Source organism: Vigna unguiculata, chromosome 11 (genome assembly GCF_004118075.2).
Source record: "Vigna unguiculata cultivar IT97K-499-35 chromosome 11, ASM411807v1, whole genome shotgun sequence".
Taxonomy (NCBI): Eukaryota; Viridiplantae; Streptophyta; class Magnoliopsida; order Fabales; family Fabaceae; genus Vigna; species Vigna unguiculata.
The window spans coordinates 30,451,174-30,477,919 of record NC_040289.1 but is presented as its reverse complement, the minus strand read 5'-3'; the positions used below and the strand labels follow the sequence as shown (position 1 = coordinate 30,477,919).

Sequence of the window (26,746 nt, the reverse complement as noted above, 5' to 3'; positions counted from 1 at the left end):
GATGTGAATTGTCTTTTTCTCTCTCTTGGCCCTTTGGGATATTTCTCTGTCATTTCTGTTATCTTTTTCTTCTATCATGAACGTTGTACTGCTATGACAACTTGCACTTTTCATCATTTCTACTGATATGACTTTTTCATACTAGAATTCACACCCATATAGACCATTCTGCTTTCACAGTTGTTATATTGTTTTGTTTACTAACCAAACACATTACAAATGAAAGGTGTGAAAAACAAAATCGAATGTTAAAATTCACCCATCGAAAAAAATATTATGCTGAAAATGCATTAAAACTAAAAAAAGAATATAATACAAAATAAAATACATTAATGAAAAAAAAGAAGAAGATAACTTTCCTTGGAGGCTTTTTTCTTGGGCTCTTGAAAATCATCAGTGGAGAAACAAAAAAGTTGAGAACACGGTCTTTTGAAGGAACAATGAACGTCATTAATTTACGATTTTGCCACTCTCCCCAACTCCTCCATTCACCAAATCTCTTCTTCGTTGTTCCTTCTTCATCACAAACTTCAAACTTCACCCTGAGAAACCCAACCACCCCATTTGCTATTTCCTTCAAAAATCGTTTCTTTTCTCCAATTCGTGCGTCGATGGCCTCCTCAGTCTCCGTCACGGAGAACGAAACAAAGCCATTTTCCGTTCTCTTCGTGTGCCTCGGCAACATCTGCAGAAGCCCCGCTGCCGAAGGAGTCTTCACCGACTTAGTCAACAAAAAGAGCCTCAATTCGCTGTTCAGAATTGATTCTGCTGGCACCATCAATTACCACGAGGTGGGTTTGTGTCGTGTTTATATCAAACGCTTCATGCATTTCATCCAAAAGATGATTTTTTAGAAGAAATTTTTTGATGGGTTTATCTTTAGTTTACAAGGAGTGAGCAAAGTTTTTATATGGTATCTTAGAATATGAATAAAGTTTAACTCAATCCCATTAAATTTGTTGGTGAGATGGCTCACACTTATGTTTATTTGGCCTAGTTTCTGGTCAATGTATGACTTTGTCACTCCAACAGTGTTTAGTGTGTTGATAACATGTTAGATGACCCAACAACTGATCTAGTCTATACTTTGATATCATTTAGCGTTTTGGGTTTAGCCTCATTCAACCCACTAAGCCAACTAGTAAGGTGATAGTTGAGATTTTCCCGAAATGGACCACCAACCAAAATTCTCTCTGCAGTAATTCTTAAGGTGGGGATTATCATATATGTCATGTGTCAGTTTGTGATTGGATTTCACACACACATATATTATTTATTTGAGGACTTTTGGATCAGTATTCTATGCATAATTCGGTTGGAAGAACAGAAATTTCATTCATTCTAAGTCTGCATTCGACAAAGAATGACAGGAAATCGTGAAGCATTTTTTCAATAAAATTCAAGAGGAAATTGAGAAAATTGAGAATGCTTTTGGGGTGGATGGAAATGAAGGATTTTGTAGGTTCATTCATATACCATATATCTTCAATCACAAGTTATCATGGATGATAAGTTGGTTGATTTTTCTAATGAGAGCTAAAAAGTTACCCCAAGCATCTGCAGTGTAAAGATTTTCACAGTACATGGAAATTAAACTCTATACATTGTTTAAAAAGTTATTATTTTTTTGGGATGGTGGTGATTTTTGAAGGGAAATGAAGCGGACCCGAGAATGAGGGCAGCCTCAAAGAGGCGTGGGATTCAGATAACTTCTATTTCAAGGCCAATCAAGCCCTCTGATTTCATTGACTTTGACCTCATTCTTGCTATGGACAAGCAGAACAGAGGTAGATTCTCTGATGGAATGTTTTGTACGTGCTTTGTTATGTTTGCTGATGGACATTTTTTTGTTTCCTTTAGTGGACATATTGGAAGCTTTTAATAAATGGAAAGGAAAACATTCCTTACCGGATGATGCACATAAAAAGGTTGGTGCAAGGTCTTGCTCTTCTTTGGGGCTTTTGTTTGGTCTACTTTTTGGTCTAACCAGGATTGTGATGATGCAGGTTAAGTTGATGTGCTCATATTGTAAGAAGCATGATGAAACTGAAGTCCCGGATCCCTATTATGGTGGAGCGCAGGGGTTTGAGAAGGTAATGATATTCATGTTGGTTATTGTAGTACTTGGTTAGACTTATATGTTGGAGTGGAGTGTTAATCCCTAGTGCTATGCCAGTTTTGAATGATGGTACTTCTTGGTTCAGTAACTATAATATGAATATTGCTTGGTGGAACTGATCTCAAATTGTTGATGATGCAAGAAATGTATCTATTTTGCAAGATAACAAACACTATTGAACTCTTTACTCTTGGTTGATGCTTTGCTTATCATCTTTATGTTGGCACTGGCAGGTGTTGGATTTGCTCGAAGATGCTTGCGGATCATTACTGGAAACCATTTTGGCAGAAAATAAACATTTACAAGAATCCTAAGACATGTACAGAGGATTCAATCCTGTGGTGAAGTTATAGATCCATTGATTATTGGAAAAACTGATGTCATAATATCTTCTTGTTTCAGTGGTTCACTGTCCTAAACGCAACGATTTCTATATATTGTTGGAAACTTCTTGTCATAGTCATATAACTAACAGTTTGAGTCGTAAGTTCGATTCTCTCTTGGTTTTTCCTCTGGTAATCACCTTCAATGCTGAAATTCAGGAGATTATAGCAGAGGCATGTACGATGATATTGATGGCTATTATATTGACGTACACGTTTTTGAATTCTGTCTCGTGAGGACTGATTTGGACCATGTTTGGCTTCTGTGCTTACTGGTATGTAACCACTGAATGGAACCTAAAATTCAGATTCATTTAACTTGGTTGTTTACTGACATGTTATGTTACACATCTTTTCAGAAGATATGAATCAAAACTTGTGTTCTTTTCACATAGTGAACGTGATTTTATAGGTTTAAGACGTGTCCAAACAAATATTAGTTGTCTAAGCCTTTCAATTGAGGCACCCTATTAGTTGTTACATGCTGCAGCGTTGAACCCAAAAGTTCAGATTTATTTAACAAAGTTTGACAAGCTTTACCTACTACCAATTGCTTGGGAGTAACGAGGCTGTGAATGCATTTAAAAGTTGAATTGAATATCACAGACAAAGCTGATTTACTTCAGTTGGAGAAAATTGAAAAATGTATATTCAAAAATTTTCAGGCTTAATGGAGGGTGATAGTTATTAGAATCTAAACACATCATTACCATCATAAACAAACATATTCACTTTGAGTATAATTGAGTTACATACATTAACAATTTCTCTACATCCAACTCAAAAAACTAAAATAACCTTAAAATAAAAAGTACTCTTGTCTTCAATTTGATCGGTAAATGTGTAAATATATTCATTAAGAGTTTTTGAAGATGGAGATTGGAGTGAGAAATCCAAAGAGAAGATAGATGTGAAGTTTAGAAAGTAAGTTTAGAGAGATGATAATTTTTTTATAAAATGAACTTCACTTAATAAAAAAATTATATATAGCTTTAATCTATTTATTAAAATATTTTAGTGTCACCTTTTAAAAATCACTTATAGTATCATTTTAGAGGTTCACACAATAAATGTATCCTTATTTCTTAAATTTATATATTTAAAAAAAAAAGGAAATGAACTTTTTTTAAAACCAAAATAAAAAAGAATAACTTTTTTCTCTCATTGTTTACAACATTATACTTAGGGATGTCAAAAAAATCTGTACTTGCAGATATCTGCAAATAAAACCCTAACGGGTCAAAAATGAATATTGTAAACAGATACTCGCGGGTAACGGTATGAGTATTTTTTATACCCACATGTTAACGAGGCAGATACGAGTATCATAGTATCCGTACCCGTGGATACCCATACTTGCTATATTTTAATTTAAATTAAAAAAAACATGATTAAAATATTAACACATGGAAATTGAATGGTTTATTTTTTATCAATTAATTTTAAAAAATATCAATTTCTTTGTAAAATGTCATTTAACACTATTTAAACTAGCGTACACACAAGCGCTATCGCGCCTGTGTACGCATTTTTTAAATATTGATGATAGCATGTTAGTAGGTGATAATAATATAATGTTATTAAGTTAATATAAAAATAAATTTATATTTATCAAAAATAAAGTGAAATGAATAAAAAAATTAATTATTGATGAATAAAAAAGATAAACAATTTTATAGAAAATAAGTAAAATAACCGTTAATTTTAAAAAAAATTAATAAGTAATTATATTGTAAAGGGTACAATTGGTATTATGAAATGTGGACACAAAAGAGGGAATTCTCTTTATATATTGTTATAGATGAGTTATTTGCACTTTGTTTAAAATTTATAAATGTTATGCATTGTATTTTTATTTCAATTTATGGTTACAATATATTATTAATATTAAATTTTTTCTTTTGTAAATACCCGCGAGTATCCGTAGATATCCATGAATATTAAAAAAAATATATGGGTACTCGCATAACGAATATCCGGGTCCGTACAAACATGAGTACGGGTATGAGACATATATTTATCGAGCGAATAGGATACGGGAAAACTACTACAGGTATCCTACCTCTACCTACCCGTTGACATTCCTAATTATACTCGTTTTTAATGCACTAATGATATCTAGTTCCATAATGACATGTATTATTAAATACTAAAGTGAAAATATATTTTCGTTTCTGTATTAAAATACTTTTAATTCCTAAAATTTGAATAAAATTATACTTTAGTCCCGCCAAATTTAAATGTGTTTGTATTTCCTTGAATGTAAAATTTACATTTTAAGTTTCTCAAATTTTAAAAATAACATTTTTATTCTCCAAGTTTTTTTTACCTTTTTAATTTTATTCTTTCCCTCGTTGTTAGAATAGTGGTATAGGATGAATTATTATTATTATTATTATTATTATTATTATTATTATTATTATTATTATAGTCACACTTGTATGTAGTTCATTTTAATCTTTTATTTTTCTTCTTTCTTGTTACATTATCATGAGTTCTGATTTTATTTTGAAATTAACGTACAATGGCTTTGTATAGAATATGTAAATATAATTCACATAATAAATATTGTTTCAATTTTTTTATTTTTGTATAATATAAAATTTGGACTCTCCATACTTAAATTCTCAATTTTTTTTACGTTACAAAGATTTAAAGGAAATATTAAAATCATAAATAAATATTAAAACACTATTCAATAATATTTTATCTCCAAAATTGTTAGGAAATATACTATTAATGATTAAACCTATTCATACAATATAAAAAAGAGGTTAACATAAATGGTATGGATGAACATTTTATCTTCCAATCTTTACTTTAACAAGCAGAATCAAACTAAAGTTCCACATTTAGTTTCAAAAACTAAAGAAATCAATTTTAAATTTGAAAAACTAGATAAATCATTTTTAAATATGAAACTAAAATAAAATTTGAGCTAATATATTGTTAACATTATACTAAAGTTATTAAATAATTAAAAAGTTATGCTAATATACTTCTAACATTTCACTAAAAAAATAGAATATAATTAAAATGAACTAATTTTAGTGTAGATCAATTTCGTTAAAAATTAACTTTATTAAACATTATATTTGTTAAATAAAAAAGCATACTAAAATTAAATAAAACTACTCAATATGTAAAAATATTGTGTTTATTAAATTAATATACGTTTATCATTTTACTAAACATATCTTTAGGAAATTAAAATTTTTAAATGTTTTATTTGTTAAATAAAAAATATAGTGAAAATAAATAAAATTATTAAATATTTAAGAAAATTTCTGTTTATCAAATTAATGTAGTTTTAACATTTTACTGAACATAGAATATACTTAAAATGAATGAATTTTAATATTGATCAATTCGTTAAAAAATTAAATTTATAAATTTCATATTTGTTAAATAAAAAATAGAATCGTATTAAATGAAATTAATAAATATTTACAAAAATCTCGGGTATATTAAATTAACATATTTTTATAATTTTACTAAAGATAGAATAAATTTAAAATAAATTAATTTTAACATCGATCAAATTTGTTAAATGATAAATTTATCAAATATATTATATATTCAGTTAACAATTCCGTAGCATATTATGTGAATTAAATATAATATATAGTTTGTTACCTTTCAAAAATGATAATTTTTTTATATAATGATGAAATGAAGACTAAATATTCACAATATCATCATAGAAACACAATGTTTTTCTCTGAAGTGCCTTCTCCACAATTGTTTATAGTGATTGTTTGGTCCTTTTCAACTATTATTATATCTCTTGTTAGTGCTGTGAGGTTACCAAACAATGAAAGTGTTCCAGCAGTGATTGCGTTTGGGGATTCCATCTTAGATACAGGTAACAATGACTACATTAATACCTTATTCAAATCTAATTTTCGACCATATGGTAAAGATTTTGGTGGAGGAAATCAACCAACTGGGAGGTTCAGCAATGGTTTAATCCCTTCAGACTTCCTTGGTACAAACAAAAATCCTTATTCTTCAATTCTTTTACCATCGTATGCATAATAGAATCAACATGTTTTAATAAATTTGGTCTTTTTCAGCTGCAATATTAGACATCAAGAAGCTTTTGCCTCCGTATCTTGATCCAAATTTGAAACGTCACGATCTTCTCACAGGTGTAAGCTTTGCATCTGCTGCTAGTGGATATGATCCTCAAACTAATAAAATAGCAGTAAATAACTATTCCCACTTCAAACCTCACAATGTTATATTTTCATTCTCCTCTGCATATCTTTTAACCCTCACTATAACTTTCTTTCTGTCATATGTTACCTTAGTCAGTGCTATCATTATCAGATCAACTAGAAAATTTCAAGGAATACAAAACCAAGTTACACGACATGGTTGGAGAAAACACAACAACAACAATTATATCGAAAAGCGTATACCTCTTGTCCTCAGGAAACAATGATATTGCCAATACTTTCTTTACATTACCATTTAGGCGACTACAGTATAATGTTTCAACTTACACAGATTTCATGGTTTCACAAGCTACCAAGTTCTTACAAGTATGTGTGAACCACCTACCCAAATCAACAATTTAATCTAAACTTATTTCGTTAATATATATTTGCATCAAATGAATGAAATGCAGAATCTTTATGGACTTGGAGCTAGAAAGATTGGAGTACTTGGTTTGCCAAATTTAGGGTGTGTGCCCTCTCAAAGAACACTCAGAGGAGGACTTCACAGGAAATGTTCAGAACGTGAAAACCAGGCTTCGATGCTCTTTAACAAGAAGCTGTCATGCCAAATAGATATCCTTGGGAAAAAATATCCTGATGCTAAATTTGTCTACCTTGATATTTATAGTGTATTATCGGATTTGGTTCAAAATACCACTAAATATGGTAATCAAACACATCTACCATACTATATACGAGTAGTACATTTTGGTTTCTAACTTATTATTACTCATTGTGATGGTGTTTGGTGGTTTAGGTTTTGAAGTTGCAGATAAAGGATGTTGTGGCTCGGGAAATCTTGAAGTAAGCATTCTGTGTAACCCTCTTAGCCTGGGGATATGTTCAAACCGGTCAAACTACGTATTTTGGGACAGTTTCCATCCTACGGAAAAGGCATATCAAATTATTACTTCTCAGGTGTTTGATAAAAACGTCGATAAATTCTTCTGAGTTCCACTCATGTACTCCTACTGATTAATATCAATATAATAAAACATTTTACTTTTTTATTATTTTATGACACACTATCTTTATATTTTAAATTTAATCTACCAATACTTTTTTCTTTTTGTGAAAATTGAAAACATAAAAGGTGTGAAAAACAGAATCCAATGTTAAAACTCACCAACTGACAAAAAACAATTACACTGAAAATGCATTAAAATCTTTTACTTTAGGAAACATATGTTTTTACCACGATTAAGCATGTTTACCGATTAAAGATCTCTCAAAAATTTAACAAAATAAAATAAAAAATAGAATATAGCACACAATAAAAGTAAAATAGGAGTATTGGCTGTGGATAAAAATATTTTATTGAAATTCTCGTATGCTTTGAATTGTAAGACAATGGAAATACCATTTTAATACCCGAGAATAATTGTGTAGGAGGTAACGTAACAAAATAATGGCAACATGGGATTAGTAAAATTAGAAATAATTTGTCGAGATGAATTAATTAAATGCTGACTCAAATAAATGCTAATTTAAAATAAATGCTTATTCAAATAATTTCTGTTTATCAAAATTATCATTGTTATTAACTAATGTTGATTGAATGACTAAATTAAAATTCAAATAATTGAATAAAAAATTTCCTATAAATGAATTAATTAATAAATACACAAAAAAGTTAAAACAGTAATAAAATATCAATAATTAATAATTAATGATGAAAAACCTTTTACATCGTAATTAAGAAAGGAAATTTAGAATAAATATTTTTCTAAGAAAGGAAATTTATAATTAAGTAATAACCTTTTACATCTTTTTATGGAGCGCTATTTATAAGTAATAACTTTTAATTAGAAATTTAAAATTGTGAAATTAAATAATTTAATTAATTACAATATATTAATATAAAATTTACTTTTTATAAATTCAATGTAATTAGATATTAACTTTTACCTTTTAAATAAAAAAATTGCCAATTTATTTCTCGCCATTAGTCTAATAATAAAATTTAAAATAAAAATATCGTGGTGGTGGATGTGGTGGTGGTGGTTGTGGTAGTGGTAATTTGGTTATGGTGGTGATGTTGGTTATGATGGTGGTGGTAATGGTGGTGGTGATAGTGGTTATGGTGTTGGTGGTGATTGTGGTGGTGGTGGTGATGGTGATGATGATGGTGGTGGAGGTGGGAAAAAAAACTTATGTGTAGCAAACAAATTGAAAAAATAAATAATTTAATTATTTTATAATTTATATATAATATTAATTTAAAATTTTTATCATGTTAGTTTAATCTAATTAAATAATTTTATAAAAAAATATGTATATGGTTTAATAACTAAAAATATTCGGTAGCTAAATATCATATCAAATATATTTTATAAAATAAAATTTATTTTGGTCGCTAAATCGGTGGCTAAAACATTACATATTAAAGAATGTTTAGCGACCAAAAATATTCGGTGACTAAATATTATATTAAAAATATTTAATAAAAAAAATATTATTTTGGCCGCTAAATCGGTGTCTAAAACATTACATATTAAATAATATTTAGCGACCAAAATCATTCGGTGGCTAAATATCATATTAAATATATTTTATAAAATAAAATTTATTTCGGTGCTAAATCGGTGGCTAAAACATTTTATATCAAAATAATAATTAGCGACCAAAACTATTCGGTAGTTAATTACCATATTAAATATATTTTACATAGTAAGATTTATTTTGGTTGCTAAACCGATGGCTAAAACATAATATTTAGAAACTAAAAATAGTCGGTCGCTGTTTTGGTCGCTATATGAATAAAAGTTATTGTACATTCATTCAGACACTAAATCGGTGGCTATTTGCGACTACTATGAATCGGTGATTATTTCAGTCACAATTTGCGACTAAATTATTTCGGTGACTAATATCAGTGGCTAAATTGTATTTTTCTAGTAGTGACCTCATTATCTAAATGGAAATGGATATTAGATATAGGAGAGCATGGATTATAGAAGGATATCCTTAAATTTAAATATGGATCTTGGAGAGGCTTAAATGGTAACATTAGAAAATGGTATACATCTAGGTGGTGGAAGAACTTAAGCAAGACATATGGGGAAGATTAAGAAGGGAGATGGTTTGACCAGAATATTGAACGGAAAGTTAGATATGGATCTACATTCAAATTCTGGGAAGATGTATGGATAGGAGATGCTTCTTTATATATGAGGTTCCTTAGATTATATGAGAATTCAATTAGCAAGGATGGACAATGCTTAAGAGGGTGGCAACAAAGAAAAATCTTAGGAGGAGAGGAACATCATTAACAAAAATAACGTGCTTTATGTGGATTGCTAAGAGGAAACAATATCCCACTTATTCCTCACATGTAATATTGCAAACATGATATGGAATATATGCAACAAATGGGTATGTAAAAGTACAACTCAACATAACCAACTAAATGCACATTTCCAAGAGTTCTCTATGGTTGTTTTTAATAGCAAAGGAAATAAATTATGGAAGGGTTTATCGATATCAATCATCTGGAATATATGGTCCCATAAGAATAAATTGTATTTAGATAAGGAAAAGTTGATAGAGAGGAAATAATTACACTAGCACAATTAAATGTTTGTTCCTTCTTCACAAACTCCAAACTTCAATAAGAAAACCAACCACCCCATTTGTTATTTCCTTCAAAAATAGTTTTTTTTCTCCAATTTGTGCGTGTATGACCTCCTCAGCCTCTGTCACAGAGAATGAAATAAAACAATTTTTTGTTTTCTTTGTGTGCCTCGGCAACATCTGCAGAAGCCTCGTTGAAGAAGGAGTCTTCAGTGACTTAGTCAACAAGAAAAACCTTAATTCGATGTTTAGAATTGATTCTACTGGCACCATCAATTACCACAAGGTGAGTTTGTGTCGTGTTTATATCAAATACCTCATGCATTTCATCCAAAAGATGATTTTTTAGAAGAAAATTTTTGATGAGTTTATCTTTAGTTTAAAAGGAGTGAATTTTTTTGCACGGTATCTTGGAATATGAGTAAAATTTAATTCAATCACATCAAATTTGTTGGTGAAATGGGTGTTGCTTTACACTTATGTATGTTATTTAGCCTAGTTTCTGGTCAATATGTGTGACTTTGTCACTACAACAATGTTTAATGTATTGATAACATGTTAGATGACTTAACAAACAAACGCGTTTTTCACCTAACATTCATTTAATATTGAAGCAAAAATATGTCAAATGGTGTATACAATTCAAATGTTATCATGAAACTATTCAGAACGTCAACTAAACTTAAGAATATTTTGTTAAAATGACAAAATCCATGTATTTCTAAATCTGAGAGACTAAATTAGATCAAAATTTCAATGAGAGACTAATTTCAATTTTTACTGAAAGATCAAGAACCAAAAACATCTTTAACACTTAATTTAATAAATAAAACTTTTCAAATATTTAGTAATTTAAAGTATAATGTTACAAATATATTAGGTCATATTTTATTTTAGTTTCATATTTAAAAACATATAATGTTAAAAATATTTAATAATTGTAGTACAATGTTAATATTCATCATTGTATGAATAGGTTTAATCATTAACAATATATTTCCTAACAATTTTGGGATAAATTATTGAATAATTTATTTATGATTTTAATATTTCCTTTAAATCTTTGTAAAATCAACTACATAAATGTGTGATATAATAATAATAATAATAATAATAATAATAATAATAATAATTCCTCCTACCACTATTCTAACAACGAGGGAAAGAATAAAAACAAATTGTTTCAAATAATATTACTTTTCTTTCTGAAATTATACACCCATTTAGTAACATATATCTTACTTGTAAATTAAAAGACTTAAGATACAGTTTTTAACTTTAGGGGCTAATATTCTTTTGAAATACTTGGAGAACTAAAAAGTTATTTTTAAAATTTGAGAAACTTAAAATGTAAATTTTACATTCAATATGAAATACAAAGAATATTAGGGATGACAAATAAATTCAATCATGTGGGTATTGTCCAAACTCATCTCCCTTTTGATAGAGAATCTCCGCATTGATGAGGTATGGGTATGGGTATAGGTATGAGAAATCATAGACTTTTTCAATTTGGTATAGGGATGAGTATGAGATTATTAGAATATTCACAGTTAATTAAGTAATCTTATATATATATATATATATATATATATATATATATATTACAACACACTATTTTTTATTTCTTTTAATTGTTTGGTTTGTCATGAAATTCATTCGCATCAGCAATATATTTCTCATTTTATCATAACCTTTATGCAATTATGTTCAAATGATGTATGTCAATTAAATATTTTTATCTCACATTTGTATATTTCTATTCTTTTTTATTCTTTTTATTTATTGTATATTTTTCTTTTACATGAGAATGTTTAACAATTATAAAAGTTATAATAAATCTTTGATTTACTAAGTAATATAAAAAATTCATCTTCTTTACTCTATTATTATTAATTTTTATTTCATTTGAATAACTCTTTTGTTTCGCTAAAACATTTTTTGTTATTTCTCAACCATTGACTTTGTTGATATTTGAAACTTTTCATAGATCTCTAAGGTATTTTTCATCTTATCATAACCTTAAATATACATTTCTTTTCCTTTATTCGATTTCATTCAATAATCTCTCAAATTGTTTCTAAGATATACATTTGATAATCTTTTAACATTTTTATTTATTATTTATTTTTATCATGTAGAATACTATTTTGATATATTTTATATAATTATTTTTTATTTTCTAACTCATTATCAATCATAGTATAATTTTATCACTATAATTGTATAAATAAATTTTATTTACTATGATATAAAAATTTAATGTAATTGCCATGAATTAATTTTTTATCACTATCCAACATATATTAAAGTTCAAAAGATAGAATATCTACGTTAAATTATTATTATTATTATTATTATTATTAGTTTAATATTTGTTCTTCTTTACATGATTTTGATCAAGTGATGTATTATAACTTTTATAATTGTATAAGAAAGATATTCATTAGAATTTAGAAAAAAAATTGAAGTAAACATATACATTTAAAGAATATTTTAATTTGAATATTTGTTTTCTTTTTATATTTTCTTAAAAATATTTTTAAATTTTTTCAACTAGGTTCCATTAATGTTTGCAAATTAATTAAATATTTTGGTTCTCATGAAATTTTATTTTGTATTCTAATTTGAAATGTACGCAATTATAATTTCTTTCTAAATATTTCGAAGAAACAATCATCCTATTAATATGAATATTTGATAATATTATGTTTCCTTTACCATAATTTTTTATTATTTTATAAAAATTAATTAATTAATATTGAAACAATAAGAAAACGGGTACGAGTATGGGTATGAGAATATATTCGTTATGTGGTGGAGATGAGGACGAAACAAAAGTTTGATACCCGTTAAATTTAGATACGAGGATGTAAATGAATATTTTTTATGAAGATGGATATAGGATAACAAAACTTGTTCCCAATAAACTAAAATATATTTTCACTTTATTATGTAGTGCATTAAAAATGTTGTAAATGATAAGAGACAAAAGTATTTCCTTTTCTTATTTTGGAACTAAAAGAAGATAATTTAAATTTTTATAAATATCTGAATTTAAGAAATTAAGGATACATCTATCTTCTCTCTAAATTTATGATTCCAATCTTCATATTCAAAAACTCCTAGTGAATATCTCTACACCTCTACCCCATCAAATTAAGGAAAGTAGTACTTTTTATCCCTTTTAAGATTATTTTAGCTTTTTAATTTGGAGTGTTTAGATTCTAATTTGGAGTTTTATTATTATTGTTAGGTTAGAGAGATAGAGTTCTAAAAAACAACTTTAACCAAGAGAAACTAATCTTAGTGCACATTTGATTTCTATTGTTTGATTTGACTATTGGTATTCCATGAATTCTTGATAGATTGATTTGAATGTGTGTGTTTCATTGTTTTCTCTTGAATTTGTGAATGGTTGAGAATGAACACTTAAAATTAATCGATTAGGTTTTTAACATAATCAATTAATTTTAAGCAATTGCAATCAATTTTTGAAATTAATGATTGGTTTTAAAAATAAAAGAAAGGCTTTCGTCCAAAAACACTTTTCTGAAAACGTCAAAGAGGAGGGTAGAGAGTGCTAAAATAAAAAAATATTTTAAAAATATTTCAAATCCAAGAAGTTATGGTGTGTTTGGATGAAGCAATTGAAGTAATTCATTTATTTAGAGAATTTGAAGTTCTTTGGAGTAAAATGACTTGCTTGGATGAGGAAATTAAAAGGAAATTGAAATTAAGAAATTTTAAAAAGATATTTCAAATCACTAAAATAGTAGAATTTGAAATTCACTAAAAAAAGGAAGGAAATTGAAATTCCACAATTTGTGGAATTTCTCATTGTTCAATATTAGAAGTGTCAATTGGGCCTAGACGACTCAGATGACCTAGACAGGTCAGGCCGGTACGATGACCTATAGGGCTCGACCAACTAGATGACCCAGACAGACTGAGCAGGTATCGCGACACAGACGGGTCGGGCGGACCCAACTACCAAAACAAGTCAGGTAGGCCTGACAACCCAAACAGGTCGGGCGGGCCCGACAACCAAGACAGGTCGGACGAGCCCGACAACCAAGACAGGTCGGGCGGGCCCAACAACCAAGACAGGTCGAGTAGGCCCGATAACCCAAACGGGTTGGAGGCTTGATGAACCAAATGATCTGACAATCCGAACGGACCAGGCCGTCCAAATTTTGAAATTCATCCAAATTTGGCCGAGTTAACCTCGACCGAAATTTGGAAAAATTTGGTCTAGTCTACAATGGTCGAAATTTGGCAGAATGTGACTGAGTTGGCTCCGACCTTAATTTGGTCAAATTGGATTGAGTTTACATCAACCAAAATTTGACTGAATTTATTGTAGTTAGCTCAATCGAAATTTAGTCGAATTTAAAGATTTTATGGTTACAATTATATTTGTTAAATTTAATTTTAAAAATTATATATTAAATAAATATTATTAAAATGAAATAATATCTCATAAGAGAAATTCAATTATTTTATCCAAACAAGAGATTGAAATGTAAGGTATTTCAATTATTTTATCCAAACAAATTATTTAGAAAACGAAGACAATTTAATTGCAAGAATTTTAAATATAATGTATTTCAATTTCTTAAAATTGTTAAAATGCTTTATCCAAAGGTTAAGGTTATTTAAGGTTATAAGTGAACATTCAATTTAGTAATCATCACAAATCTAGGTGATAGAGTTTCTTGTTTTCTTTTGTATCTTCTTTAATTTTTTAATTTAAACCGGTGTGTGGTGTTTTGTGTGTGGTGTTTTGTTAGACAATTAAAAGTTTCATTATCTTGAATTGTTCCTCTATTCCTAAAAGAGTCTTTTAAGGGTACTACAAAATTTCTTAGTCTAGTTTGCATAGGAATTTCCTGTAAACTTACACTAATTAAAATTTTATTGATTCCAACTAACGTTGTTGGATAAACTAACGTAGATTCTTAAATAATCGAAAACTTTGTGTTATTCTTTTTTACCTTCTCTATTAATATTTTTTGTTAATTCATATATGGTCATTAAAAGGTTGTAATCTAAACTCCCTATTAATAACTTTCAATAAAAAAAAAATTATTTTTACACAAAGACTTTGCTTTTCTTAAAAACAAAAGTTCACCCACTCTTAGTTCTGAATCAGCCGATTAATTTCTCATTTTAACACTAAATAAAAGTTATTTATTTATATTAAATTCAATAAAATCATGAGTTTATTTAACAATAAAAACATGCCTCAACAAGACTAATGTGATGTGACACCAAAATTAGAAAAACTAAACAAATACATAATAAATAAATTACAAATGAACAATGTATACTTATTTATACTTCACGCACGTAAAGTTATTTACATTAGTTTAACGAGTTTTTATCTAAATAAATTGAATTTAAACGTATTAATACCTTACCTTGTGACGAGAGTTTTCACCAATTCCAAAAAATTGAAATACATAGTATTTGAATTACTTATAATTGAATTTATTTCCTTTCCTAAATAGTTTATTTGTACGAAATAATTGAAATATCTTAAATTTTAAATTTTTTATTTGGATAAAGCAATTTAATTTTTATTATAAAACAAACTCAAGTTTATCCTTAACCCTGAGTTGAGTTAGATCGACCCTCGATCCGAGACGACTTGTGTTGACTTTTGGTCCAGATTGACTCTCGAAGATTCAATATGGGCCAACTAGGCCTGATCCTTAATTTGAGTTGACTTATCTCGACCTTCAACTAGGATCAATTGATTTCAACCTTTAACCAATGTCGATTGATTTCAACCTTCAACCAATATCGACTCAGCTTGACCTTCAACGTGAGCCAACTCAATTTGAACTTTGCCATAAGCCAACTCGGCTCGGGCCGACTCGGTTTGATCTTCGGCCTGGGATAACTCAACTCGACCTTCAACTTAGATTGACTAGGCTCGACCCTTGGCTCGGGCTGACTCAGCTCAACCTTCAGCACGAGTTGACTCACCTCAACCATAGGCTCGGGCAAACATGACCCTATCTTCAAATTAGGCTGACTCGACTTGACTTTTAGCCTGGATTGACTTTACCCGACCTTCAATCTGGACCAACTCGGCTCGACCCTTGACTTCGAGCAACTCAACCTGGGTAGTCTTGACTAGACCTTTGGCCCAAGTCGACTCGACTTAACTATCAGTCTGGGCCAACTCATCTAAACCTTTGGATTAACCCGACTTGGCTCAACCTTCGACTTCGACTGTACTTGGCTCGAACTTCAATTTGTGCCCTGCTCAACCAAACCCTCGGTCTGGATCAACTCGATTCGACCCTCGATCCGAACAAACTTTGCTCGACCCCAGGCTTGAGTCGACTTGGCTTGACCCTCAACCCAGACCGACTCGACTCGATCTTCAGTCGAAGCCAACTTTGCTCAACCATTAGCCTAGGTCGACCCGACTCGTCCCTTGGATTAGGCCAACTCAGTTGGGTTGACGCCTTGACCTTCGTAAGTGTAAGTGGAGTGATAATGAGTAAAAAGAAAGAAATTTCAAATTTCTTATACTCTTAGGGTTTTTATATTCTTATTTTTTATTCATTTGAAGTATCTTTCAAAATTTCTTAAATTTGAAGTTCTTTATGATTATTTTATCCACACAAATTATTTTAGTGTTAAAAGTTTTAAAATTTTAAAATAAATGAATTATCTTCTAAATTATTACATCATCCAGAAACATTAATAATATTTTATACAGTACTTAGTACTTGACAGGATATTGTTCAAGTAATTATACAATTATTTATAACTAGAATTATAATTTTAGTATTGCAATTTCAAAAAAAAATGTAAAGTAATTATATATACAACATTTTATATTATTTTATTATTTATATTAATTTAGTTTAGAAAAAGATTTTTTAGAATTTAAAAATTGTGATTTCTTCCTCTTCTGTTTTTTTTTTTGTTTTATTTAGTTTCTTTCTTTTCCCTACTTCTCTTCTTCATCTTTTCTTTCTATCTCAATTTTCTCTCTCAATCTCTTATCATTTTAAAAATCAAATTACACTAATGTAAGATTAAAGAGTTAAGGAATATCTGGGACCAAACAACTTTTTTTTGAGTAAGTTTATTTTTTACCTTTTTTTGTTTAGGAACAATATGTTTTTCTCTTGTATGTGACTTTTTTATATTATAGGTATATTTTTATTTGTTACAGATAATAAAATCATGATATAATTATTGATTGTACTCTTCTGTGTGTAAATAGAGTTATTTTAGGCATTGAAGTTGTGTAAGGGAAGAACAGTAGTATTAAAAATCTACTTTAAGATAAGAAAAGTTAATCATTTAGAAGTTGTTAATTTTATTAAAATATATTGAAAGAGATATTGCAACAAGTTTTAGTTTTGATTCAATTATTAACGATTTTAAGTTATTGAAAGAACGTAGAGCATCACTTTGACTAAAAGTAATTTTTTCTTTTTTTAAGATATTATTGTTGATGATAAACTGTATGTTTCACTTTTATATATATTATTGTTATATTTTGTTTGATTCTACTATCATATGCGTTTGTTTTAAGTAGAGTAAATGATGAGAGGAAATAAAAACTTTTTTTAATTAGAAAAAATAATTTATAAATAAAAATACAATTTGATCCCTTAAATTTTTGTCGAAATTCCGTCAATTTAATCGATACCATAATAATCACTCAGTACTTTTGGTATATCACTCAAATGGTGTCATCTTTTTAATTGTGAGAAATGCTAAGAGTACACTTTTAACAAACTCTTTTCAACAATTCTCTTTCATTGCTTTAAATTTGTTGAAACACAAATTAGTTCCCTCGTCGTGTTTAATGAACTTATCTCGAGAATTTGTTGTCAATTTCAACAAATTAAAAGAAATCTGCAATTAAGAATGTGACTTTTATATTTATATATTGTACTTATCTACCCATCCTCAGCAATAAGATCCTTACCTCAAGACAATTTTATTTTATTTTTCTTAGTTATACTAGATATCATAGGTGACCTACTTTAAGAACTTTGTGATTTTTGTTACAAGTATTTAGGTATCTAATATTAATGAAGTTATTATACAGAAAAAAAAAATCAGGTTATAACTTTTTAGTAATGGACAAATTACGTTTTTATTACATTCACATTAGTAGGAGTGTACAACGAAATAAAACTCAGAAGAATTTGTTGATATTTTTGTCAAGCACCTCAGAACAAAGTATATTATAGGCCTTTTCTGTAGGATGAAAACTGTCAAAAAATATGTAGTTTGACCTGTTTGAACATATCTCCAGAGTTAGAGGGTTACATAGAACGCTTGCTTCAAGATTTCCTGTGCCACAACATCCTTTATTTGCTACTTCAAAACCTGTGAAGTGATAATATCAACATATTTTTTGAGACAAAGTAAGAATAAATAGTTAAGTTTAGCAACTTATTGGATATCTTTTTTCAAAGATTTTCTTACTTTTAAGAGTTTATGAGAGAACACCTACCACTTTTAGGAATTAAAATGGTTGAGGTTGTTTACTCAATTCACGTTTATGTGGTGTCAAATTTATATTATACGTTGAAACATTAGCATCAAACAATTGAGGTAGATAGATACTTGATTTGATTACCATATTTAGTGGGATTTTGAATCATATCGGATAATGGGTTGTAAATATCAAGGTAGACAAGTCTAGCATCAGGAAAATCTTTCCCAAGAATATCTATTTGGGATGATAGCTTCTTGTTAAAGAGCATTGCAGCCTGGTTTTCAGGTTCTGAACATGTCCTGTTAAATCCTCCTCTTAGTGTTCTTTGAGAGGGCACACACCCTAATTTTGGCAAACCAAGTATTCCAATCCTTCTAGCTCCAAGTCCATGAAGATCCTGCATTTCATTCATTTGATGCAAATATTAACAAAATAAGTTTTGATGATACAAGTTTAGATTAAATTGTTGATATCGGTAGGTGGTTCACACATACTTGCAAGAATTTTTTAGCTTCTGAAACCATGAAATCTGTGTAAGTTGAAATACTATACTTTAGTCGCCTAAATGGTAATGTAAAGAAAGTATTGGTAATATCATTGTTTCCTGTGCACAAAATGTATACACTTTTCGATATAATTGTTGTTGTTGTGTTTTCTCCAACCATGTCGTGTATCTTGGTTTTGTATTCCCTGAATTTGTCTAGTTGGTCTGATAATGATAGCACTGACTAAGGTAGCATATGACAGAAAGAAAGTTATAGTGAGTGCTAAAAGATATGGAGAGGAGAATGAAAATATATTGTAAGGTTTGAAGTGGGAATAGTTATTTACTGCTATTTTATTAGTTTGAGGATCATATCCACTGGCACCAGATGCAAAGCTTACACCTGTGAGAAGACCTTTACGTTGCAAAGTTGGATCAAGATACGGTGGCAAAAGCTTCTTGATTTCAAATTTTGCAGCTGAAAAAGACCAAAGAGAGAAAATTGATTAAGGAAACTGTACACCCTGACAACCAGACTTTAGCCGACCTATGTGTATGCACGCATTGGGCCGACCTCAAGACGACCTTGTGTGTGGACTATTGGACCGACCTTAAGATGACTTATGTGTATGCACGTAATGGACCGACTTCAAGACCATCTATGAGTGTGGACTATTAGGCCGACCTCAAGATGACTTATGTGTATGTGTGTACTGGACCGACCTCAAGACGACCTATGTGTATGGACTATTGGGCCGACCTCAAGATAACCTATGTGTTTGTGCGTACTGGGCTGACCTCAAGACAACCAAGCTGTGCGGACGTATTGAGTATGGACTCGGACCAACCTCATTGCAAGGACGTACTGTGTCCGACTTGGAGTCAACCTATGTACTCCGATGCACTGAACCCAAACTATCCGGAAGGCCCAATTTCCTTAAACCGTAATCCCTCTCTTCTCAGGATAACGGCAAAACAGTCACGTAATCACATCCCTACAAAGGTTGGGGTAACCGCCACACACATCAACTACCTCCTACGATCCTATGAGGATTGAAGCAAAGATGAGCTGGAGACCTCTATAAAGCTAAGCAGCTGTTCTCCACCAGGAAAAAGGCAAAAAAAAGGACCGAAAAAGACAGGTCTAAAGAGAAACGAAAGTATTTCTTTGTAAAACATCCGACAAAGAAGCCGAGTTGCGACTAATGTGCACCTTGAATTCTCTTTTTCTAGAACAGAAATGAATTAGAACATTTTGATTCTATTATGCATATAATAGTAAAAAAGAATTCATGAGTAAGGATTTTTGTTTGTACCAATGAAGTCTGAAGGGGTTAAACCATTACTGAACCTCCCAGTTGGTTGATTTCCTGCACCAAAATCTTTACCATATGGTCGAAAATTACATTTGGCTATGGTGTTAATGTAGTTATTGTTACCTGTATCTACTATAGAGTCTCCGAACACAAACAGTGCTGGAACACTTTCATTGTTTGGTAAACTCACAACACTAACAAGAGATGTAATAATAGTTGAAAATGACCAAAGAATGACTAAAAACAATTGAGAAGAAAGCACTTCAAAGAAAAACATTGTGTTTCTATGATCATATGGTAAATATTTAGTATTCATTTGATTCTTATATTAAAAATAATCATGTTTAAAAGGTAACAAAATATATTCTATTTAATTGACATAGGATGATACGGAATTGGTAACTTGAATATATAATAATAATGTTTAATAAATTTATCCTTTAACAATTTTTATAATTTATTTTGAATATATTCTATCTTTAGTCAAATGTTAAAAATGTTAATTTGATAAACACGAGTTTTTGTAAATAGTAAATAATTTTATTTAATATGACTCTATTTTTTATTTAAAAAATAAAAAAATTTATACATTTAATTTCTTAACAAAATTTATCAACATTAAACTTCATCCATTTTAAATATATTCTATGTTTTTTTTTTATCAGCAAAGAATTATATATATATATATATATATATATATATATATATATAAATAATATAAAAGATTACAGATTTTTGACTGTGCTTTCCTATTACAAAAAGTATTTATCTATTGTAAACATCATACATTTAAACTTAACAAAATTCAGCTAACTCTCCCTTTAGACATTTATATAGAGTGACTACAAAGCTACATCAGATCCAAAGTTTGGGTTTGTAGTCAAAGATCATACTCTAACAAATCCATAATACATTGTTCAGTCCTTGATATCCATTTAGTGATACACCTTTGTTCTGCATTTGATCTTGGTATTTCCAAGTTGCCCCTAAATATGATAAGGGTTGCATGAGACAAATCTTCCCTGATTTCCTACACAAACAAAATGAGCACCAGACTAAAAGTCTGACATGGTTAGGATGTCTTGAGAAAAGACGAAGCACCTGAATCACATTTCTTGCTTCCTCATAGGCATTATGATTGTGATTATGTTTCTAAGTAACATAATGGAGGCACTGAATTGGACAAAGAATCCAGTCTGAATAAGAGAAATTAACCTTATCAATTTTATACTTTATCCAAGCCCAAGCATTTAATTGTGCCATAGTAAATATTTCTTCTACATCTACTTTTCCTTGCCTAAACACAATTTTATTCCTATGATCCTATATGTTCCTTATAATTGAAACCCAAACACCCTTCCATAACTTATTTCCTTTACTATTAAGGGTCAATACATCAAATTGTTGGAAATGAGCTTTAAGTTGATTATGATGCGCCGTACTCACTTCCACCCACCTGTTACACATATTCCAAACCTTTTTTGTTACATTGCAAGTGAGGAATAAGTGTGTATTGGTCTCTTCTTCTAGCCCACAAAATACACAAGAAACATCAGTTAATTGTACTCCTCTCCTCCTCAGATTTATCCTTGTAGGCACCTTATTCATGATTACCCTCCAAGCCAAAAATTGTGCAGAGGGAGCTACCTTTACAGTCCATAACATATGGTACAAATATGAGTTTTCCCCACTAGGAAAGTTTTGTATTTTTGAATACCCAGATTTAACAGTATATTTACCTTCCTCATCTTTCCAAAACCAAGAATCCACACTCTCTTTATTTACTGATACTTGTTGTATAAGATTCTCAAATTCATCTACTTGAGGCAACTCCCACTGAAACCATTTCCTTCTCCATTTTACTCCCCATTCCCACTTGTTGTTTTCCCATTTCCCAAACTCCTTTATAACTTTATCCTTAAGTATGGAATTTCCATATAGCCTAGGGAATCTAAGCTTTAAGGGATCTAATCCAATCCAAGTATCTTCCCAAAACTTTATAATGAAACCTGAGCCTACTTTCCATTCTACATTTTGGTCAAACCATCTCTAAATCTCCTCACATATATTGTAATATAAAAGAGGACATGACATGAAGCATACATGTATTAACTATTACAATTATCCATAATATAATTAGAATGAAAGTTTAGGCACACCACAATGCCATAAAAATAACACAATAGTACTATTGTTTTGCCAAAGAATTGCTCATAGAGCAAAGAATTTAAAACAAACTAAGAGTTCTTCAAAAGGGCTCAATTATGAGCCACAGCCCAGACCATGAGGACTACTCTACACAGCAGTATCTCCACCACCCTGAGTACCTCCAGGGGTTTCCACATCTGCTCACACCAATAAATTGGTGATCATTGCAAAGAGGAAAAACCAAGCAAAGAAACATACACCAAAAGAAAGGGTAAGCTAGAGAAAATACTTTTAACATGTTATAGAGCAAGTAAAAGATAAAAGAGGTTATCAACAAATAAAGCAGTAGGGACCCAAATCATGTGACACAAACAAATGCAGGACACTTCGACTCAATATCCGAATCATACTCTTGATATAGAATTCTAAAGGAAGTATGCATCTGTGCTGGTTTCTAAACTCTGCAGAGTCTAGACGCAAGGGGTTATCACCCAACCACACACACGGTTAATCCTCTAATGTCTTGGGCCCAATATGTCCCAAGACTAGGACCTCCTGCCACTCTCACCACATAAATTATTCTACTCTATGTGAGCGTTAACAATTATTAGAGTTCAGTATATCTTCCTTTATCTAGACATCTCCTATACCAAGGTATACACTAACCACACACATCACCAAGAGTTTTCCATGAAACTCTTTTACCAACACATTCCACATGCCATCTCAATCATTCAATTCTCATGTCAATCCACCACCCACCAAACATAGCATGTTCTCCATTTCATACTCAACATAACAAGAATCATATACATTATAATTGCATACCAAAACCCAATCCCATTTTAAATAACAACACACTCATTTTAGTCTCATCATTCAAGCATGCACATCAATCATGATCACATATATTGGGCAAGGAAAAGTAGAGAAAACAATCCTGGAACAAACAGTAGCCAACACAGTGCCTCCTACCCGAGTTTCGCCCAAGCTAGAGGTCATCGCTCAGGCGAGAGAAGTTCCCTCGCTCAAGCGAGCCCTCCTCGCCCAAGCGAGATCGACAGTGGGTATTGCAAGGTTCCAACGAGTTCTCGCTCAAGCGAAAGTGTCTTGCCTAAGCGAGACTGCCTCTCGCTAAAAAAAAAGGCAGTCGCCTAAGCGACAATTCAAGCTGGAACCAGGGGTGAGTTCCTGTGTCACCCGCTTGGGCGAGATTAGCAGGTTTCTCACCTGTTCGCACATGCAACCTTTTGTTCAGCGAAACACACGCAATATACATTTTCATGTGATCAAAGACATCATACAAGCACCAATAACATAGAAACAAACCAGAAAGTAGGCGAAAATAATTTAAAAACATAAACCCTAGCTTCCCTTACCTTAATGAGACTTAGCTAAATGAAACCAAACTTTAAGGAAGAGCACCACAACTCCAAGAACAAATTAAGGAGCTGAAAAATATTGACACCCGAATCAAAACAGAGTTACAAGAACGAACCATAGGCAGGGCCATCACAACACAACTGGAAAAAGGAAGGTTGAGGTCTACTTACACGGAGATATGAGCTCAGGCAACTCCGAACAAGGATGACTCACTAGCTCAGGAAAGTCAAAGTTGGTGCCCTAGCAGAGCTCTCGCAATACTACAAGGGAGGGAAGAGAGATTTGTTTTCTGCAAAGTGAAACAGAATGAAGAGTGAGGAACTGTGAGGGGAGTCTTGAGGATCCAAAGTGGACTGGTCTTGGACCCTCAAAAAGGTCAGGCCCAACCCTTCTTTTAGGACAAATTTTAAAATAAAAAATAAAAAAGGTCTCACAATTTTAATATTAATTTATTCAGGATTTTAAATTTTTCTAAAAGTTAAAAGATGTTGAGAGATGTGAATCTAAATTCCACATATAAAAATAAAAAATTGAGTAATATATTCATTAATTTATTGTATTAAGATTTTAAGTGGATACAATGGTATCAAACATATAAATTATATTTATATATTTTATATAGAATCGTTATACTTTAATTTCAAAATAAAATCAAAACTCATGATAATGTGACAAGAAAAAAATAAAAGATTATTATGAACTACATACTTATCTTAAAGAGCCTAATTATCTTCGAGATTTCCATACTAATAGCGGTACTAAATATCCTATCCACAATTTTGTCTTATAATCTCCTATATGCTAATTTTGAAAACAATGTTATTTTCATATCTTCCATCAAATGAATCGGGCAGTTATTGAGAAGCCTCTAAGCATCCTCGGTGGATTCAAGTCATGAAGGAAGAACTCAATACTTTAGAAGCTAATCACAAATAAATTCCAATTGATTTCCTCCTAGAATGTGTAGTTGCATTTATAAAATTAAACACAAATTTGATGGTTTTGTAGATCGATACATGGCCTGCCTTATTACTAAAGGTTACGCTTAGCTTGAAGATTTATATTTCTTTTACTAATAAGTCTCGGTAAATTCTAGACAACACAATTTTTTTTTGAAATGAGATCCTAATGTGACATAAAAATTCTTTTTATAAAATGTAAAATCTTATAAATAGAAAAAAAAAACTAAACAAAATGAAAAATATTATATAATTCTAAATAAAACCAAATCTACTAAAGTTTATTTTTCAAAGAAGAATTAGATTAATTTTATGAATGAATTTATTGTAAATAAAAGAATTAAAGAAAAGGTTCATTTCTTGATTTCTTCTGCATAGAACTCTCCCAATTTTTTATTACTAAAATATATATAATCAATTATGTAAAAAACAATTTGAAAAAAAGTTAGTTATCGAATTCGAACCAATGACTATCACATTACAAATTACCAATGGACACATTTTCTCTCGTTGCCAAACTCACTACCCTACATCTCTTGCACGTTGTTGTTGTCTCAAACCAATGGATCTTAAAGCAACTTGATGTAAACAATATTTTTCTCCATGGAGATCTCAAGAAAGATGTGTACATGCAACTGTTAGGAACAAGGCAATAAAGGAAAGAATAAAGGAGAGAAAAATAGACACAGAGAATTTAACGTGGTTCGGCTACAATGTGTATGCTTACGTCCACGACTACACTAGGAAGTATTTGTATTTTTTGGTGTATCTTAAAGCTTTACATAGAGTCTCTTATATAGTAAAATAGAGAACCACATCTCACTATTCTAAGCGATGTGGGACTAAATCAAGCACCATAATTCTAACAATTCTCCCACTTGGGGTTTGATTTACATTACCACCTAGTGTAGTGCCTTCATCATCAATTTTCTCGAAGGCCAGTTGAGGCAATGCAAAGCCTCAACTTAGTTGTTGTGACTGTCTTGGTCAACATATCAGCTGGATTCTCTGCACCTGGAATCTTCAACAAAATCAAATCTCCATCATTTATCAAGTTTCTGATAAAATGATACTTCAATTCAATGTGTTTGCATCTGGAGTGAAGAATTGGATTTTTAGCAAGACAAATGGCACTTTGACTGTCACTGAACAATGAAGGTTCATCTTGCCCTTTTCCTAATTCTTTTAGAAGATTCTTCAACCATATCATCTCTTTTGCTGTTTCTGAGATAGCTATATATTCAGCTTCAGTGGTTGAAAGGGAGACTCTTCCTTGAAGTTTGGACTTCCAACTGATAGCTGTGCCACCCAACGTAAAAATATAACCTGTTGTACTCTTTCTACCATCCAAATCACCTCCCAAATCTGCATCAGAAAACCCCTGTAAAGTGAGATTACTTCTTTTAAAGGACAAATGCATCTTTGAAGTGCCCTTCAAATATCTCAATATCCACTTCACGCCTTCCCAATGCTCCTTTCCGGGATTGGATAGAAACCTGCTCACAACTCCCACTGCATGTGCTATATCAGGTCTGGTGCAAACCATAGCATACATCAAGCTCCCTACTACAGATGCATATGGCACTTTAGACATGTGATTTTCTTCTTCCTCTGTCTGAGAAAATTGCCTTTTTGAGAACTTTAAGTGAGTTCCCAAAGGTGTATTCCTGGTT

At 30.5% G+C, this 26,746-nt stretch overlaps 3 protein-coding genes across 4 annotated transcripts; 2 read left to right on the top strand and 1 right to left on the bottom strand.

Moving 5' to 3' along the window:
• The first annotated feature begins 379 nt into the window (after positions 1-379).
• On the top strand, positions 380-2,815 carry LOC114168459 (putative low molecular weight protein-tyrosine-phosphatase slr0328). Of its 2 annotated transcripts, XM_028053284.1 has the most exons (5): positions 384-791; positions 1,652-1,787; positions 1,861-1,928; positions 2,007-2,093; positions 2,353-2,815. In XM_028053284.1, exons 1-5 carry the CDS (start codon positions 441-443, stop codon positions 2,431-2,433), a joined length of 723 nt encoding a protein of 240 aa, XP_027909085.1. In that variant the 5' UTR covers positions 384-440; the 3' UTR covers positions 2,434-2,815. The 2 variants fall into 2 exon arrangements, with proteins under 2 accessions (XP_027909083.1, XP_027909085.1); XM_028053282.1 differs by having other exon boundaries at positions 380-791; positions 1,861-2,093.
• Positions 2,816-5,190: 2,375 nt separating this feature from the next.
• Positions 5,191-7,676, top strand: LOC114168456 (GDSL esterase/lipase EXL3-like; the record flags this gene model as incomplete). The annotated part of the gene is made up of 6 exons (XM_028053279.1): positions 5,191-5,212; positions 6,239-6,490; positions 6,579-6,709; positions 6,816-7,049; positions 7,136-7,391; positions 7,483-7,676. Coding segments are annotated over 6 exons (1,089 nt in total), but the record flags the coding sequence as incomplete, so codon positions are not given.
• Positions 7,677-18,477: 10,801 nt separating this feature from the next.
• LOC114170350 (GDSL esterase/lipase EXL3-like) lies at positions 18,478-20,860 on the bottom strand. The gene is made up of 5 exons (XM_028055828.1): positions 20,584-20,860; positions 19,615-19,745; positions 19,278-19,511; positions 18,925-19,180; positions 18,478-18,671 (listed from the first exon to the last, which is right to left on the bottom strand). The coding sequence occupies exons 1-5, from the start codon at positions 20,858-20,860 to the stop codon at positions 18,478-18,480; spliced, it is 1,092 nt and encodes a 363-aa protein (XP_027911629.1).
• Between the last annotated feature and the right edge of the window lie 5,886 nt (positions 20,861-26,746).